This window comes from Poecilia reticulata, linkage group LG17, assembly GCF_000633615.1.
Source record: "Poecilia reticulata strain Guanapo linkage group LG17, Guppy_female_1.0+MT, whole genome shotgun sequence".
Lineage (NCBI taxonomy): Eukaryota > Metazoa > Chordata > Actinopteri > Cyprinodontiformes > Poeciliidae > Poecilia > Poecilia reticulata.
The window spans coordinates 26,637,412-26,655,674 of record NC_024347.1 but is presented as its reverse complement, the minus strand read 5'-3'; the positions used below and the strand labels follow the sequence as shown (position 1 = coordinate 26,655,674).

Genomic DNA, 18,263 nt, shown 5'->3' with positions numbered 1-18,263 from the left:
CAGCCAATCAAGTGTGTGCTCTGCTTGAAAGAGGTGCAGCAGAGCTAAGCTGCGACCTGACAGATCACAGTTGTGTCACCTTGACCCCTAAAGCGTGACTCCCTGCCAGTGTTCTCATTTAGGACAAACTGTTTGTGCAACGTAAACTGTGTTCTGTACCATAAAAACTGTGACKTTYTGCTTTTTATTMCACTGCAATAGCTCACATTTTATGTGTAATGTATATGCAATTTAAGGACAGCATGGGTMTACTCATTACCTCCATCAGCAATTTGCTATGGCTAAAGGACCCTCTGGATGTTGTACTTTTAAGGAAATATGAATGACACACAGAGTAATAGGCTCCTGTCTGTTTAAGGTGCTTCTCGCTTCATGATCAAAGAGCTGTCATACCATAACCTAGAGCTGGAGAGGAACCGCCTGGAGGAGCAAGGTGTCAAGAGACAAGATGTATGGCCTTTCATTGTCATGATGGACGACTCGTGTGTGCTGTGGAACACCTTCCAGCCGACAGATGGAAGGTAGAACGGAGCTGGAATAACCTTGTTTCCCCCGCAAAAATTGGGAGACAACATCTGAAATGAAAAGACAAAYTAAACAAATCATGTGCAGTTTATTTTGACAGTTGGTGACTGTTGGAGTTTATAAGTTTAATAAATTGTTGATTATTATTTTTGTGGTTATACCGCCTATCTTGGCCAGATTTCAGTACTGAGAAGTCCTCAGTACTTCCTGTCTGGGATAAACTAGTCTTTAAAAACTAAACCAGAAAAATTRTTCAAATTGATGACGTGTGGTGGTCATATTAGTTGACTTTTGTCGACCCTATTTCCATTTTACCCAAATAGCTACACAGTTTGCATTTTTTTTCACATTGCATTCAGCATTGTGTTGTTAGGGGTTTAAACTTTGCATATTTTATGATAATTACCTGTTAAAGTTGAAACCTTTCTACCTTTCACTTGTTTTCTCAGTGAAACCTCAGATGGAAGCTCAGGCATCACCAATGTGTCTTTGAAAACAGTGCTGCAGCACATGGAGAACACACCCAAAATCTCTCTGTATGCCATCTGCGGTGTCCGCAAGTGGAGCAGCAGCCTGGCCCACAAGACTCCCCAAGACCCCTTCAGTCGGTGTCACCTCCACGACTTTGTCCTCCTTAATGTGGACCTGACGCAGAACGTTCAATATGACCTCAACCGGTAAGTTCACGTCCGCCTTTAAGCTGTTAATAACTTGTGCAGTGGTTTTGATTRTTGGTCACCGCTGCCGTGTGCAGGTACGATTGTGAGGAGGTGGACTTTAATCTGAGGGTGAACAGCAGCGGGTTGCTGATATGCCGCTTTAACAACTTTTTCCTGATGAAAAAACACATTCCAGTCGGGGGAAAGAAAGATTTTGTAGTCAAACCGAAACTTGTGGTGAGCATTTCGTTTGTATTTTGAAACCTCATTGACTGTCAAACAATGTACGTTTTTTTTGTTTTTGTTTTGTTTTGTTTTGTTTTCTCCACAAAGCACAACCTCACCCTGCCAAGCCTACTTTTGTCTCCTCAGGAAATTGAAAACAAGGCTCCGATCAGCCCGTCTCAGTACGTTTGTGCCCCAGACAGCGAACAGACCCTATTAGACGCCCCGGCTCAGTTCCTGCTGGAAAACTTCCTGCAGAGCTGCAGCCGCAGACTGTTTCCGAAAGCTGTTCAGAACAGGAACAACCCAGTTCTGTCCATYGATAGTTACCTCAACCTCAGCCCAGAGGTAAGATCTCMCAGGAGACTCAGCTGACCTCTTCAGCTACGTGTGCAGGAACTAAACAGCGAGGAGTTGCTATATCTGTGTTCTAAATCTGAAAATTTCATTCTGTAGAATATCTTTAAACAAGAGGTCTTTGCTGGGTCGCTTTTCAAAGAACATTCTGACCTGCTTACAAGCACATGTGCTGACGGCGAATGCTAACGAGGCAACTTCTGTATATGAGATCATATTTGTGACTTTGCACAAYCTCAGCACAAACAGTTTGCTTATGTAAACATTTCTTTTTTTGTTTGTTTTATTCCACACAATATGCACAGTTGTTTGTTCTGATGAACCCCAGAAACYTCCCGACACAGGTTTCAGAATGTTTCTAGGCAATACAAACCATCTSTTGTTTACTTTATTTTACTCTAGCGGCCGTGATAATGKGTCTTRCATTCTTATTRCAGATTTCTGTGTGCTACATCAACTCTCGCCCACACTCCACCAATCTCAACCATCAGGGTCTGGTGTTCAGTGGCYTGCTACTTTACCTGTGTGACTCCTTCGTTGTTTCCGGACTCCTCAAGAACTTCCGCTTCCTGAAAGGTGACAGGCCTCCATGTTTGCAGATTGAAATTTTAACGGTTACCCATTTTGTGGAATTACAACCACATACTTCAATGTATTGGCTTTATTTATGGTAATAATACAAAGTGGAAGGACTAGCATATGAGATTTTGGTTTTATAAATAAACATCTAGAGTGGCGTGTATATGTAATGTAGTTGTTTCTCAGAAAAAAAAAAGAGGCTACAAACCATGCGTTTCACMTTTTTTWAAATCTAAAAATGCTTAATATATTTATTTAAAATATTTTGACCACCATGTAACATTTTAAGTGTACTACAGCAGTTGTCACACTCTTACAAGTGTGTGGTTGTRACATGGAAATATGCACAAAAYGTTTAAGCGGTGTGAATATTTATATGTACCTTGATTCTTCCCTCAGGCGCCACCCTCTGTGTGATCTGCCAGGACAGAAGTTCCCTGCGTCAGACCATCGTCCGGCTGGAGCTGGAGGACGAGTGGCAGTTTCGTTTGCGGGATGAGTTTCAGACGGCCAACTGCAGCGAGGATCGACCCCTCTTCTTCCTGACCGGCCGCCATGTTTGAACCCACAAGTGTTCTGGAGAATCTCGGTCACAGTTAGGAGTACTTTTGGATCTCCCATGCAGCAGTTCCTTTGATGCCTGCTTGTTGACTCATCTAAACTTGAGCTTGTTTTTACGTTAAGGAAAACTGCCACCAGGTTATAAGAAGCACAGCTCAATTGAAGCTTTGCTTGTTTGCTTGAGGCAAATATGGATCCGATACAGGACTAATGGAAGATCCATTTGTCCATGAACTTTAAATCCACTATGTCCAAGTCTGGACATAGGTTTTTATCTCAGGGTTTCAAATTGAGGGAGATTTAAGGGATTTAAGGCGTTATGTTTTCTTCTCCCTGCTTTTTAACTTATGTTGGCACCAAAGACTCAGCTGCACCTTGTCTTCTCCACTTTGCTTTCCAGTTCAGCCTTTGAAACTCCAAGAAGCTCATTAACGCTTCATAGCTAAGTGATATCACAACAGAGGCTGCGTCACAAGCAATTCCCAACATTATTAGCAGCCGATGCTTTTCTTTTACCAATGGGATTTGACTAGTAAGCAACTATTAATCTAGCAGATTTACGWTTTTTCTTTTTTTTTCTACTGTGCCTCTAAAGCATGAATGTGGCATTGATAATCTTTCCAAGAAGAAGCCGTGAGTGCTCTCATACTTTCCAAATGACTTAATTTCTGTCGTCACAGCTAAGGGAGTTTACAAGCTACGACTTTTAAAGATTGTAAAAAAAGTTTATCTGCGTATGTGTAATGCCAATCAGAAAGAGCAGCCCATGTGTTAGAGTAAATAATTTGCATTTCGACATTTGCTGACTCAAATCCTGAGCAGTCAGAGAAATAAAATGTTATAATCAAGCTTCGTCACTGCCTTTTATCTTGCTTCTAACTGTGCCTAGGACTGCTCCTGTTATGGTGTTTAAAGGCAGTTAGCTTCTTCGCTGTTTGCATAGCTTAAGCTGATGCCCCACAATTGATAGGAAGGGTAATCAAAGGAAGAATAAGGTGTCACACTGTTAAAAAAAAGCATACTTGAAAAGTGTTTTTGTGCATTTCTCCACAGGGTTGTCATAAGAATATGCCTTAATTGTTTTACAYAGCCACAAATAATCTGTCATAATGACCAATCAGAATGAAGAAAAAAAAATACAAGTCAAAGAAATGTTTGAAAGTAAGAAGGAACAATTAGAATTTGAACTACTGTACTGTTGAAATCTTTGTTTACATTATTAATATATTATGTCATCCCCTTACCGACTGACGGTTTATGATGTTATGTTTTAGCCTTGTGATACTCTTTGCCAGTGTATTTTGGTTGTGTCTTTCTGCATTTTATGTTGCAAAAAGGCTAGAAGAAATCTACCTAGATATATCTATGAAAATATGTTTGTATCCCTTTGTGTCCATCCGTTCAGTTTTCATCAACAAATGGAAATCAGGTCCATGGAGGAGCTTTTTTTTCCCCTTTATTTATTTGACTAGTATTTTGGACTGATAATCATGTTCAAGTGAGATATTTGATTGCATTCTGAGGCGGGGGCCACTTCCCTCTTCAAAAACATCTGTGAAGGCGTTGCACAGGAACCCAAATGGATGTTGTTTTAGATATGCTGAATGTTGTTGGAGGGTCGGAGATGTGAACTTGCACTATTCAAGTTACCAGTTGAAWAATATACAGCAAACAACTGCTCCCTCAGAAATATTCCACATGTAAGACTCGGTCCATAGCGTTATTATTTTTTTTTCTTTCCTTCTTTCTTTCTTTTTCTTTTTTTAAATAATTTAATACTTAATATGCAACTTGCTCTCACAATCTTCGCTGAAATGTGTCTCGATGTCTTGTGCAGCTCAGTGGTAGCCTTGGTGCCTGGTTGATCTACCTCATGTTTACCATTGTGATTGCTGGCTGTGAATAACATAACAGTAGAGTCCTATTGTTGTTGAAAATTATGAATGTAATAAAAATGACTTCTGAGTTTTCCTTTTGCTATTACTTGACTTTTCCTATGAATTCTATGTCTAATAAAATAAATGTAGGATTGAGAAAATTAATTAGTTGTTGGTGTAACACTGCATATATCAAATCTGGTGTGAAAGACCAAATTTCAAAATATTCTTAAAATATTAATRAGCTTATGTTTAACTAATTATTTGGCTTATTTTATTCATCTGTTATTCCTGCCATGTCAGAAAGACAATACTAAAATGTGTCTCAAAGATAAAACACTACTACACTAGTGCACTACCATGATAACATTTAAACATCTTAGCTGTCAATCTCAGCTAAAATCTTCAGCTTATTGTCAATGATGGCCTAAAGGTTTAGGAACTTAGCTTGCTAGCAAGTTTAGCATTAAATCAGTTCAAACAGGATAAGAACGGTACAAYATTTTGCCCTGAAAATGTTGTCTGAATAATGCAAGATCTGAAGTAGACCCAGATGTTGAAGTAGGAGAAATATTAAAAGATCCAAAATTTGGGAACAAATCTCTGAAAGGGATTAAAGTGTAAAAGTAAGTTCAAAACATTGAAATCGGCATCAAATGACTGTTTTCACTTTCTAATATTTACTTAAGGAGAAACTTTGAGGAGATTTTTTTTTTTCTTTTAAGTTTCAATTTCCAATGCGTTTTACTTTGTTGTGTTTCAGACACACCAATTTAGTACTGATGTGATTTAAAGTTCATTAACAAAGTATCAGCAGAGTTGTTAAAGTTCATTTTAGGATCTTTAGTTTGCGTATAAATATCCACACCTATTCAGTCTGAAACTCTTTCTCCGGCTTTTCTTTCCTCAACACATCTCCAGATAAACTCTGTCCATGCACAGTAACCCCACTAGTCATACATAGGAGAAATGGCCTCTTAATGACTGCTGGAATCTTCTCTTGAAGTGCTGCAAGGGCACAGGAGCATTGCCGGTCCAGGGACAGGGCTATTTCAGCTCCTGTGAGATAATATTAGAGCACATTCCATCTACCTACAGCTCCAGTGCGATATGACACATGACTATTTTCAGCCAGCACCTGACAGATTAGGATGACAAAGACAGGCCAGTAATAAGTGCCTTGCACTTTAATTTCTGCTCATTTTATATTGTGCTTGTAAGACAAAAAGCTAAAAAGTGGTTAATTATAAGAGATGTTAGATTTCTGATGCTTCTTAAATAGTAATAGAAAGAAGAGCCTTGACACTTTCAAACCGTTTTACATCTAAATACTTAGAGAATGTATTAAATGTGCAAATATTTTTATTTCATTGATGGTGTTCAACATTTTTTGTTAAACTACTTTATTTTACAGACACTAAACACACTCAAGTTATGTTCCTGTTTCTAACAGTTTCASTTAAGAAAACATAAGCTCTTTTGAGTTAGATTTAAGAGTAGCTTTGTGTTACCAAAAACTAAAAAAAAGATAATCCAAGCAAAGATTCAGCTTCTGTTGGATGATCATGACTCATGAAGAAAGTGGGTTTTTCACAGAAAGCWGAACAAATATTATTGCATTAACTGGTTAAAAGAAGTAGGCTGAATTTAATTTAATTCASCCTGAATTATATGGGTGGCTGAATTTAATGGGTCTTATGATTAGTTGTTGATAGCATTCATTGCATTTGAACAGAATGCAACACCATCAGTCAATAGTCAGATCACAGCTATTTTCTTGGTCATAAGCATGGTTGTAGTATTAAATGCTGGTGTGATAAGAAAGACATCTGTAAAAAACGAGGCCCAGTGTTTTATGACATTAGCACATACTGCAGCTTTGTACAGATTAAGCCAAAACAAAAAAATAAAAAAGCAAAGAACACAGCAAATATGCTTTGTAAATGTAATAAACCCTACCAGTAGAGATGTAGTACATAAACCAAATAGCATTTTTTTTTTCTCCTTCAGGGTAAAACAAATTCACTCAAGTCAATTCAGCCAAATGCCTCCCTATACCATCTAGCTAAACACCAAATTCTGTCAGTGGACTTATTGGGGGATTGCACTTTAGGTAAGTGGAGTACTGCAGGATTACAGTTAGCCTTTTGTGAATAACATCCACCACTGCAGTGATGCATATCCTATCAGCTGCTAAGCCAGTCAGCGTGGATTGAGTCAATTCCAGAGACCAAAAGCTAATGTTGCGATGCGAGACCCTGCAGTCACACGCTAATGCTGCAGTAAACCCACTCCAATGGCAGACTGTCAAATGCCTTGCTCTCAGTGTAATTTTGAGATGGCTTATGTRGAAAAAGAGAGGAAGTCTTTAACTTTGTAATTGTGGACGGTGCGTGGATATTGTTTATATTCCACCACAGAAAGATTGCCRCCCACATTGCAGAGAAAAGGCTTCGAGCAATCAAAAGCACAGGAAACAGGAGGCAAATTGACCTAGACTTTGTTTAATAATTCARTAAATACAGCATAATACACTAAAGATGGTAATGTCAATACAGTAGTACTTATGCTATAGACAGATTTTATATTTAAAATCTTATTGCTGCACAGTTTAAACAAATGTTTACTCGTCTTCTTTTGAGTGCCGTACAAAATTAAATGCAGCATAAATRAAAAAGAAAAAAAAAAAACTTGCCTTCAGTGCTACAGTTACAGGACGTGATGATGAAGAAACATGCGCTAATTTTGCAAAACAACTGAACAGTAAAATTCAAYGGGAAAMTGTAGTCAATTTATCTTCATGCATTTTGTTGCTGAAATCCTGGCCACCAGTCATAAGTGTTCAGTTCCCCCATGCCAACTCATTAATGGTAGCCAGCCCGTTGATCATTGTTGGCAAAGGAAAGCAAAAGTGACTGGAAATAATACAAGCTACACATCCTTTAAAGCAGCAAACACCACTTCAGACAGCCAATGTGCAAACCACGTCCTCACATTTTACTTCATTTAACTCAAGCTGTATAATAAAGCGCCCAGGGAGCCACAGAAATAACCAACATTTTCACAAAACAAATTTCATGGCATTCGCACTCTGTTCTGTTGAGCCTTTAGGATTTTCACTGTCATAGCTTTGAGGAAATAAGTGCCTTGCGTTAGACAGTTAGAGGCATGGTAGTACCAACTAAATAGTGCAACTTTACATTCCTTGTCATGGATCAGATTTCCTCCATATTCTCCATTTGTAAAACTATTTGGTGTGCGTGAAAGTAAAAGAACTTAAAATAAAAGTGCATGTAGAATATACCCTCAGATGAAACAAAATCACATCAGTAGATTGTCATTGTCATCGGTACACTGCATGTTTGTTTAAATGTGAAGCTACAGCCAGCTGTCAATTTGCATGCAAACTGAAAGCAGTGTTAACTCTCCTAGGTATCTTTGGGTTTAAGCATGTATCTATTATCAAAAAAAAAAAAAAAAGAACGGAATAGAACAAGTCAAGGTACAGAGATGGCTCCAAAAAGGCATTCTTGTATAAATTAAAAACAATAAATTCTAATAATTTTATCCTTGAAACTAATCAKACAAAAGACCAACCAAATGTGCAGAATCTGTTTATGTCTTCAAAATTTAGAATCACTCAAATATTCTGAGATGTTCCCCTTTCACTGCCAAAATATATGTATCTAAAGATACCAAATATTTTACAGGTGTGTACATCTATATATATATTTTTTTCTGCTTTCAGTCCTWATAGCTAAATGTCTCCTAACAGCAGCTTCACATTTAATAGGACATGGAATCAACTTCTGACCTCTCTAAGCGAAAGCACATAAGCATAATTCACACGCCCAGTTAGAACTCAAAAGAAACAACATTATGCTTTGTTCACTGCTAATTAACATCTACTTTTAAAAGGTGGAGTACAATGCAAAATGAAGGAGAACACTTTGACAAAAGTGACATTTCACAAGAAAAGAGAGGAACGAGAGAGAAAAAGAAAGGAAATCCCTGAGGGATACAATACTACTGATGTAAGTGCTAAAAACTACATAAGGTTACATAAGTCAAACAGTACTTGAGCTAACTTGATGGGGAAAAAAAAAAATAGCACGGGTTTACCACCAAATTCTTAGGTTGAACAATATGAGAAATATTAAACTTTTCAGCACTGACATGAGGAGCTATGCCTATCTTTGAGTTCACGGTTAGAGAGTAAAAGTGATCTGAATGTCAAATGCAACAGAAGAACTGCATTTAATAATATTTGCATTTAATAATATTTAACTGAACTGCATTTAATAATAAGAAAGAACGATGTTTTCTGCCTGTGGTAGTGGGAGGAACGGAACGGATCAATGTAAGGCAAAGATAGCATCAAGACAAGGCAAGGAAGCAAAAAAACAATAAAGATGAATAACATTTGGTGTTGAGGAAGGAAGGAATTATAGAGAGCTGGGAATGAACAAAAAAAAGAGGATGGAAATGGAAGAAGAAACGATGGAATGTAGTGAAAAAAACATGGATGACGATGAAACGAGAGGACCACTCTAAGTTGTCTTATCAGGAGAGGTCTTTAAGCAGGCCGCCTTCTTCAATGACGGCCTTCGCGAACTGCTTGAAGACTCGGTCCATGTAAGTGCTCTGTCGTGGCCACAGACCCTCCAGGAAGCCAATGTGGCCTCCATGGCAGGTTATAAGCAAGGCCAAGTTAGGGTTCTGCTTTACCGCCTCCACTGGAATGGCTGCAAACAAAACAATGGATTCAATTCCCTCTTTTCTGTGGTTTCGCATGATGCSATTCTATCAGTTTCAGTTCATGTGAGTCTGATTAACATGAATGCCGTTGCTGGGATGTTGGGCAATGCTAGCGTCATGTGCATATCACACCTACACCAACACAAAAGCATTTATGTGTAATTGTGCAATTAAGAAAACTATTGTAGCTCACCGTGAGATGGAGAAAAGACGTCATCAGCAGCGTTCAGACACAGCATTGGCACCTGCACAGATTTCAGCTTGTGCACAGGACTGGCATCGCGGTAATAGTCGTCATTAGTAGGATATCCGAACATGATGGAGGTGAACCTCTCATCAAACTCTCGGATAGTCTTTGCCTGTACAGARCAGGTAAAACTACTCAGTTCGGCCCATGTTTAAGAAATGGCTCCAAATGATTAAACATGACAGCCATGGTCCTACCTTCATGACATGGTCAATGTCGTAGCACTTTTCAAGCACCGGTCTGTGTCTGCAGGGAGGAACATCAGTCATACTGTCAGTACCTCCACAGAGCTAATATGAGTTTTATCTCAAAGTTACAAAGCTAGACTAAGTCCATTTTACACCAGAGACAAGATTAAAGGAGTATATTTCAGAGAAAAATGTCAGAAAGTCTGATAATTGTTTAAGATATTTTCATCCTTCATGTTGGAACATGTCAAAGTTGGGATAACAAAGACAAAATCTCTTCGACTAAATTTCTGAGCATAAATATAGRAGGACTAAGCAGGGATTTATGGAGAAAAAAAMMCCTCAAAACTGTCAGAAATTTGTGATAAAAATTCAGAAGTCCTCTGAGATTAAAATGGAAAAGAAAGGATTTTGGTGGAGACATTTCTGACATGTTCGGAGTCAGTTTTTCCTCTGCTGTTCCTCTGTGACCTCTCCACCAGGGATTGCTGGACACCTACATTCTCCCTCTCTGCATGCGATCATTAAATTCAGCAGGATGTAAAATCAGAAGAAYATGTGCAATTTCTGTAACTTTCCCTGCTCTCCATTTGATCTTTACTGACCAACCTGACATTATTTCTTGTCCAGTGAGTGTGAAACAATAGCATACGTCCAGAAATTAAAACATATTATTCTCATAACTAGCTTCTTGTTTTTAGTTTAATCTCAGAGAACTTTTGACTTTTTGTTCCAGATTTCCTATTTAATAATTGCAGAAAATATTCAGTAAACCTTCTGGTATATGACTTAGTGTAGTCGGAAACGTTCTGCATTTTTGTTGTTTATTGTCAGGATTTTTGGCTGTTTTTGTTTTTTCTGTGTTGTAATGTAATTTGTTTGTTTTGTGTGTTTCGCCTTAGTTACTCTTATTTTTGACTGGATCGACCTTGCTTCTGTTATTCTTCAGAGCTATTAGATCTTCTTCTTCTTCTTAATGGCAGTTGGCAATCAACATTTACTTGCATTACCGCCCCCTACTGGAGGTCYACTCTCTCATTGCACCCTGTTAGCGATCAGCCACCTGTTCCTTGTTAGTGATCAAGCTTCCCTTTTTTAAAAGCTGGACTCACTCATCTACCTGGTCACCATTTCTTCCTGCTCCCTGTGTACTTCTTTTATTTTAAGTAAGTTTTTGTTTAATAATTTTTTTCATGAACTTGTTTACCATCAATGCATTCCAGTCACAGCAATGTCACAATCATGACGGTAAATGATTTGCAGGGTCTGTTAATGTTMTTCAGAGGTTAGTATAATATGTAATAATTTTATACAGCCAAACATTTAAAAGTGCTTGTTTGTGAGAGTATTTTGGGAGCAGCATTTCTGTGGCGTGTTAATGGCTTGTGTTAATCCTGCTCTGGCCCCTACTGACCTGTGCACAGAAGCTTGTAGGCAGCTGGTGAGGTAGGAGTTGAAGAGGAAACGGTCCAGGGGTTTTTCCAGTGACGCGGTGCACTCAAACACATCCCAGCCTGCTGAGAAGACTATGACCCCTTTCAGGCAGGTTTTCCGGCCCTTATGGCCCAGGTAGTTGGCCAGCATCATCCTGGATGTAGAAAGAGTGAGATCTGAAGGAAAACAGGGATTCTATTTCAAAGAAATYCCTCAATTTAAGGGATTAGTGATTAGCGTTGCCACGCAGCACTAAACTCTGAGACAAACAATTTAAAGCACTAAAGTGTCCAAAATCATCACTGAAACGTTTTGTCCTGTCTACCGGCGCTTGAATGTTTCTTTACCCTCCCATGGATACACCAGCAGCCATCATTGGAGCTKCTTCATAGGTTTTCTGGATGTGATCAATAACAGTCTCCAGATCTTCTGTGTTAGCGGCGCAGTAGGTCCTCGGGGTCTGGAATGGACAGAARGGTAACYGAGTCAAAGGTCTGCTTCTCCATCTGCAGGACAAACGTTATGGAGATCTAAGGAAGAAGGATGGAGCAAAACGAAAGACAATATTCCAATAAAGCTAGTAAGAGGCTGTTTCATGACTTGAAATTGGAGCAGACTTTCATATTTAGGCAGGGGAAGGACCCCAGACATACAACCAGAGGTACAAGGGCCTATGTCAATATATTCAAAGATCGTTGCTGTCCAATATTTCCAGAGTAGAATTGGCATAAAATTTGCTCTTGAGATGTATATGGGACTGGTAGAGACATTTCCTATAAGACTTATAGTTGTGACTGCAGCTANAAAGTGTCCAAAATCATCACTGAAACGTTTTGTCCTGTCTACCGGCGCTTGAATGTTTCTTTACCCTCCCATGGATACACCAGCAGCCATCATTGGAGCTKCTTCATAGGTTTTCTGGATGTGATCAATAACAGTCTCCAGATCTTCTGTGTTAGCGGCGCAGTAGGTCCTCGGGGTCTGGAATGGACAGAARGGTAACYGAGTCAAAGGTCTGCTTCTCCATCTGCAGGACAAACGTTATGGAGATCTAAGGAAGAAGGATGGAGCAAAACGAAAGACAATATTCCAATAAAGCTAGTAAGAGGCTGTTTCATGACTTGAAATTGGAGCAGACTTTCATATTTAGGCAGGGGAAGGACCCCAGACATACAACCAGAGGTACAAGGGCCTATGTCAATATATTCAAAGATCGTTGCTGTCCAATATTTCCAGAGTAGAATTGGCATAAAATTTGCTCTTGAGATGTATATGGGACTGGTAGAGACATTTCCTATAAGACTTATAGTTGTGACTGCAGCTAWGTGCGATTCTACAAAGTACTGACTCATGATAATCTTTTTGGACTTTTCTTTTATCGGGCATTAAACCRTTGTAAACAAGTAGAGCAATACAAACACAACAGGATATTTTCCAATTGAACACTTCAGTGTTTYATAGSTGTTGGACCTGCTGTTCACTCATTAGAGCTGTAATGTAGATAAGAAATATATTTTTAAGAGCTGCTCCTGTTCTTTCAATTCTTGTTTGACACTCAAATAATCACTGACTGCCATCAGCTTCAATTGCCCCATTAAAATAGCTAAAAGTCATGTCATGCTGAAGTTAATGGCTGCTGGCAAGTTGCACGCGCTCCAAGCCGCAGCTTAAACAAATGTTCAAGTCTGATTAGAATCTCAGCAGCTTTCATCACATAACGCGCTCTGTTTTGCAAACAGCATCAACTGAGATGAGGAAAAAGAAATCCGAACTCGTCAGTTGCAAGTACAAGCACYTTTACTTAGCTGTGCATGAATATGTTACACTGTAGATGTACTGTGAGAGATTCAGAGGTAGAGAAACAGCTAGTTTAATATTTATCCTATGAAAAGACATTTGTGTCTCTCAATTTTTAATAACCAACCTCGGAAATATGCTGGCAAAGCTTAAAAAAAAAAATCCAGATTAGTTTTTTTCCTTTAGTCTTTCAAATGTTGCTTGTTGCATGTCCAGTTCTTTTTGTTGTTCAGTCAAATCCTCTAAASGAAAGATTCACAAAATGACTGGGAGATGTAGTAGAGAATTTACTAAACTGAAATATGTCTAGAAACACGTGAAGACATTTACTTGTGTTTATGTTTTTCTCAGCACGTTGCACATCTCAAAGCAGACCCAAAACTGAAAGCTGATTTTCAACTATGTATAAGTAAGCACGTTATATGTTTTAGCTCTTAAATCTCTTGTATATGAATACAATGGATGACTTTTATCACCAATATTAACAAATTTCAGCCATTATCGTTTAGTTGAAAATTACATAAGAATAACTGTGTTCTCCCCTGGGGAGAAAAAAACAAAAAACAAACGGTTCAGCCCCCCAAACAGTGCCATCAGTTAGAGCTGGTTACTTAATATTTAAAACCAGCCAGTTGGCTGACAGAATCCATTTAACAAGGACACTTTCCCAGGATGCTGTTCAGCTTTTTAAGGCCTCCACAATTAGAATTCAAGGAGAAACCTGTGGCTTTTCCTCCTCTACTATTTGTCTTGTTAACTCTTCAAATGGTTAGGAACTTATTAAATAACCCAAGAACAATCAAATATATGCAGTGTGTGTAGTTATGGTAATAAACTGCCCAGAATAGCTCTGGACAATTGCAGATAGATTTGAATCATTTCTCTCAGGGTGGAAGAAGGATTCCACAACATACAGTTGCTTCTGATAAGGAATTATTGGAACAATGTAAAAGGGGTATAGATTTGGGGGTCTATTTTAAATTTACAAATTAGTAAAGGTCAAGTAAAAAAATATGCTTTCTCTTTTCACTAGCAAAGTCCTTATTAGCATCAAACATTTTTATAATTGCTCACCATTTTTTTTTTTTTTTGTATGTTTCCACTGGTATTTTGGCAATTTATCTTTTTTTGTGATCACYTCAACGTCTTTGAGGTGGGAAAGCTTTTGTTGAGCTTTTTGGTCACTATGACAAGAATCGTGAGTGGAGTAGTCAAGGAGAGGCTTCACCACTTAAATCCATTGTTTCAACTGTCAAGCGCGGTGGAGGCAGCAACATGGTGAGCGTTGAACTGACAGGCACCAGTGCACTGCAAAAACTGGATRGAATAATGAGGCAGGACCAAATTCCAAATTGATCCTTCTTGCTCAACCTTATGTCAGTGTGGTCAAAATATGGATTCTAACAAATTCTGACATACRTCAAAGCTTGATTCGGAATGGGCCAGGTGGTAGAGCTTTAAACTTTTAAGAACATTCATGACCTCTGAGTTCTAAACTTTGCGTTATAATTTTGTTTTATGTTACCTAAAGCCTAGTTGGGAACAGGCATTGCAAATTAGCTTAGTCTATAAATGTATGGTGCATGTTATTTGTTACCCGAATAGAAATAAATTCAAATCCTTTTGAAAATGTTTGGACTCTGCTTGAAAGCTGAGTCAGTGGCAGGAGAGCAATCAATTCAAATGACATCTACCAAATCTGATAAGTGTACTCAAATATCCAGSCARRGTTGATTCAAATATTAAAATAATCTAAAATATTAAAATATACTGCAACTTTAATGACAATCTAAATATAACAACTAACTACTCCATGYAACCATATAATCTAATTGTAATCTATAACACCATGCAATCCTTTATMAAATGCGTATTTGTGGCAGGAAAATCCTGAACACAGTGGGCCATTCAGAACTACTGGCCATAACAAACAATAGAAAGCTTTCATTGTAACTGTACACGCACAGCTGTACCAAGGCTATTTCATTTCCATAGTCTTTAGCACAAATACCAACTGAAGCAAGAACATTCCTCYTTTCCCACTACTTGATCCAGTTCCTAGGTAACGGGGTTCAACACCTTTCTTGTGTATAAATACAGCTGAGTCAACAACATTTGAGACAAACTGCAGTACAACGGTTTGAGTCACAGCACATCAACCTGTATGACACTGGATGCATTATTTTAGTGTTTTTCCAATATCTGAATCCTGAAAGCGAATTAAAAAATATAGTCAAACAGAACCACAAAAATCATATCGGCTTATTCTGATTTATGTCCACAAAGAGGAATCTTTGACTGTGGACAACCCTCTGTGGGTAATATAAATACAACTGAGGTTTAGCTGGGAACCTGGTCCAGTTGCAGTGGCGCAGTACGACGAGATCACGGCGATGTCGCCACTCTACTGCAAGAATTTGCATGCAAGCAGCTAAAGTGCCATCCAGCTCAGGGTTTCGTTTGTCAGCTAAATATATCTCCAGTGTAAAAGGACAGATGTCGCCAGGTGTCGGAGTGCTCGGTGCTGCTATTTTTCTAAGGATCTGCATTAAAATAAAGTGTCTTCATCGTTGCTGTGAAACTGTGCTGTCTGTGCTCAGTCCAGGCAGTCTTTCTGTGAACTCTCTTGGAGACACTGACACAGAAAACTAAGCCACACCAGTTTCACCGTAATGCCCTGTAGCGCATCTGTATTATGGGTGATAAGCCAAGGAAATAAAAAATGGTTTAATACTGAATGAGACGTTGAAAATCAAAACACCTCATGAACACTTACCAGTAGTGTTTCACCAGAAACCCCTCTGTTGTTGAATACCACACATCTGTAATACAAAGAGAAAAACAAGAAATAACTTYATAAATCTTTGTGGTTTCAGCTTCTTCATAAAYTGTACATGATCAGACTATCATAAATGATATCAATATACAAATGAACTCATCTTTATTTACTCAGTAAATTCAACAAATATTTCATTATAGAGCTAGCAGCCCTGGTAGAATGTCTAAAAATATATGGGTTTTTATTGAGAATTGTTGACCAAGAGATGCCGCTCTTTGATAAAATTCTCTAACATTGAACTTTAATTTCTCATCTCCTACGTTCCTCCCTGAGGTGTGTGGTTGGAGAATAAATTCTGGTCTTTGTCCAGCGCTTAATTTGTCACAATTACAGTTGTTTTAACCATWKWWAMACTGCTCAGAGTTTATATATGAACTTGCTCGGATGAGTTGCTATATTCTTAAAGGCATATCCTGACTTATGAAGGTCAACACCTATTTTGCCGTTACTTAAAACTGCATGTCCTTTTGTCTTTCCCCTTGTGAAGAATTTGTAAAAGACAATTTTGGCAAAAACTGTGAAAAAAGATATCGAAAGTTCTAAAGTATTTCTTCCTAGGTTCTAGAATTAGAACTCATAGACACTAACCACATTTATATATTTTTAGAATGGGGAAAAACCACCACCTTTTAAAAGGAAAGCATAATTTGAATAAATTATTTTAATATAAAAATACATTCTGAATATGATGAGGTCCRAYAAAKGGTCCAGCTGTGCAAAAAGCATGTACTACAAATTAAAACATCAGCATCTCTCCTCCCTACATTTCCTTAGTCATCTATCATGTGTCGGAGTCAGTCCTGCTGTTTTCTAACAGTGTAAGTCAGCAGCATTTGTGAAGCTACACAGCACGTTGGGAAAAGAGGAGGCGGGGCAGAGAYGGAGGGGCGCTTAAACACGCTCTGCAGCACAGACACGGAAGCTGGCCGGAACTAAGCTGCAAAGCTTGTACAGGGATAAGCTGTAATTAATTAAGCGACATGGACAACCGTGAGGGGTGGAAGATGCTGAGTATGCCGGCTCTCTTTCTCCATGTCATCCCAAAGCCGGTGAAAGAATGAGTGCAGGGAACACAGAGACAAGCTGCTGGAGATGGGAAGAAAACAAAGKGAAGATAAAAACTGCATCCCTATGCAACTCTTCAAGCTCTTGGAACGTTTGGCAATTTACAAGAAAAGCGCTTTAGAAAGGCCTGAGCTGCCCACTTTGCTAGTGCACTAACACGAGATCCTGTTTCTGATTAATACATTTAAAAATGGAGAAGTCAAGAAAAACTGCGTGGAAATGTTGAAAGCCTGCAGAATATTCAGGCTAGAGAGCAGATGATATCATAGTGCACAGCTAGCTTCAGCCCGTGATTCAGTGTCTTTGAATGTCTGCTCAGCACTGGACCGCAGCCAGCGTGTTTGGCCAAGACCATGCACCCACCTATAACCCAGATCCCGGCTCTGCTGGACCATGTGCAAGATGTAGGATTCTCGGCTGGTGCCGGTCAGGCCGGGAAGAAGCAGCACTGTGGGCCTGGTGGTGGGGTCGGGATAAAAGAGGCTGTCATCGTTGTCGAACCAGTCTACAGATATCTGTCCTCCATCTGCTGCCTTGATTAGCTCGCTGCAGAGACRAGAGAGACGCAACTCAGCAATATGGCTCTTCCCGAAAGAGACCCTGCATCAGCATCTGTATCTATCAGCATCTTTGGTCCACTAATACACAAACATAGGGGAGACTACAAACTTCTCACTTTCAAACTCTCTTCCAGACTAATTTTCAGAATATTCAGTCATATTTAAGTCAAATTTAAGGTAAGGTAAGGTAATTTTATTTATATAGCACATTTTCAGCAACAAGGCAATTCAAAGTGCTTTACATGAGTTAAAATGAAATACAAACAAAATAAAGAAATGCAAACAAAATAATAAGGTGTAAATACAAAACATAATTATAAATAGGACTGTATGACATCCGGAAAATATTTAAATGCAACACAAATGTAAAAAAAAAAAATTGAGATGACAATATTGATTAAAATTATTCCCATTTTCTTTAGAGTCCCCTGCCTTTGTGATATTATACACATGTATACTGCGATGAGCACTTAAGGATGAATGGATGTATAAATGCCATGTGAGGGACCATTATAGGGATGGATGGATGGATGGATGGATGGATGGATGGATGGATGGATGGATGGATGGATGGATGGATGGATGGATGGAT

General features: G+C 38.7%; 2 protein-coding genes across 2 annotated transcripts in view; one reads left to right on the top strand and one right to left on the bottom strand.

Annotated features, from left to right (window-relative positions):
- Window positions 1–4,889, top strand: part of greb1l (GREB1 like retinoic acid receptor coactivator) — a 58,682-nt gene extending 53,793 nt beyond the window's left edge. Inside the window, exons 29-34 of the mRNA XM_017310154.1 lie at window positions 359–521; window positions 975–1,202; window positions 1,280–1,421; window positions 1,557–1,757; window positions 2,204–2,342; window positions 2,745–4,889. Of these exons, the coding sequence (XP_017165643.1) occupies window positions 359–521; window positions 975–1,202; window positions 1,280–1,421; window positions 1,557–1,757; window positions 2,204–2,342; window positions 2,745–2,908 (1,037 nt within the window). The 3' untranslated portion in view covers window positions 2,909–4,889. The remainder of the gene's footprint in view (window positions 1–358; window positions 522–974; window positions 1,203–1,279; window positions 1,422–1,556; window positions 1,758–2,203; window positions 2,343–2,744) is intronic.
- A 2,377-nt stretch (window positions 4,890–7,266) lies between these two features.
- The window catches only part of abhd3 (abhydrolase domain containing 3, phospholipase), a 14,357-nt gene continuing 3,360 nt past the window's right edge, over window positions 7,267–18,263 (bottom strand). Inside the window, exons 3-9 of the mRNA XM_017309899.1 lie at window positions 17,475–17,657; window positions 15,984–16,029; window positions 12,279–12,391; window positions 11,391–11,564; window positions 9,986–10,034; window positions 9,735–9,900; window positions 7,267–9,528 (exon numbers count right to left, since the gene is read on the bottom strand). Of these exons, the coding sequence (XP_017165388.1) occupies window positions 9,347–9,528; window positions 9,735–9,900; window positions 9,986–10,034; window positions 11,391–11,564; window positions 12,279–12,391; window positions 15,984–16,029; window positions 17,475–17,657 (913 nt within the window). The 3' untranslated portion in view covers window positions 7,267–9,346. The remainder of the gene's footprint in view (window positions 9,529–9,734; window positions 9,901–9,985; window positions 10,035–11,390; window positions 11,565–12,278; window positions 12,392–15,983; window positions 16,030–17,474; window positions 17,658–18,263) is intronic.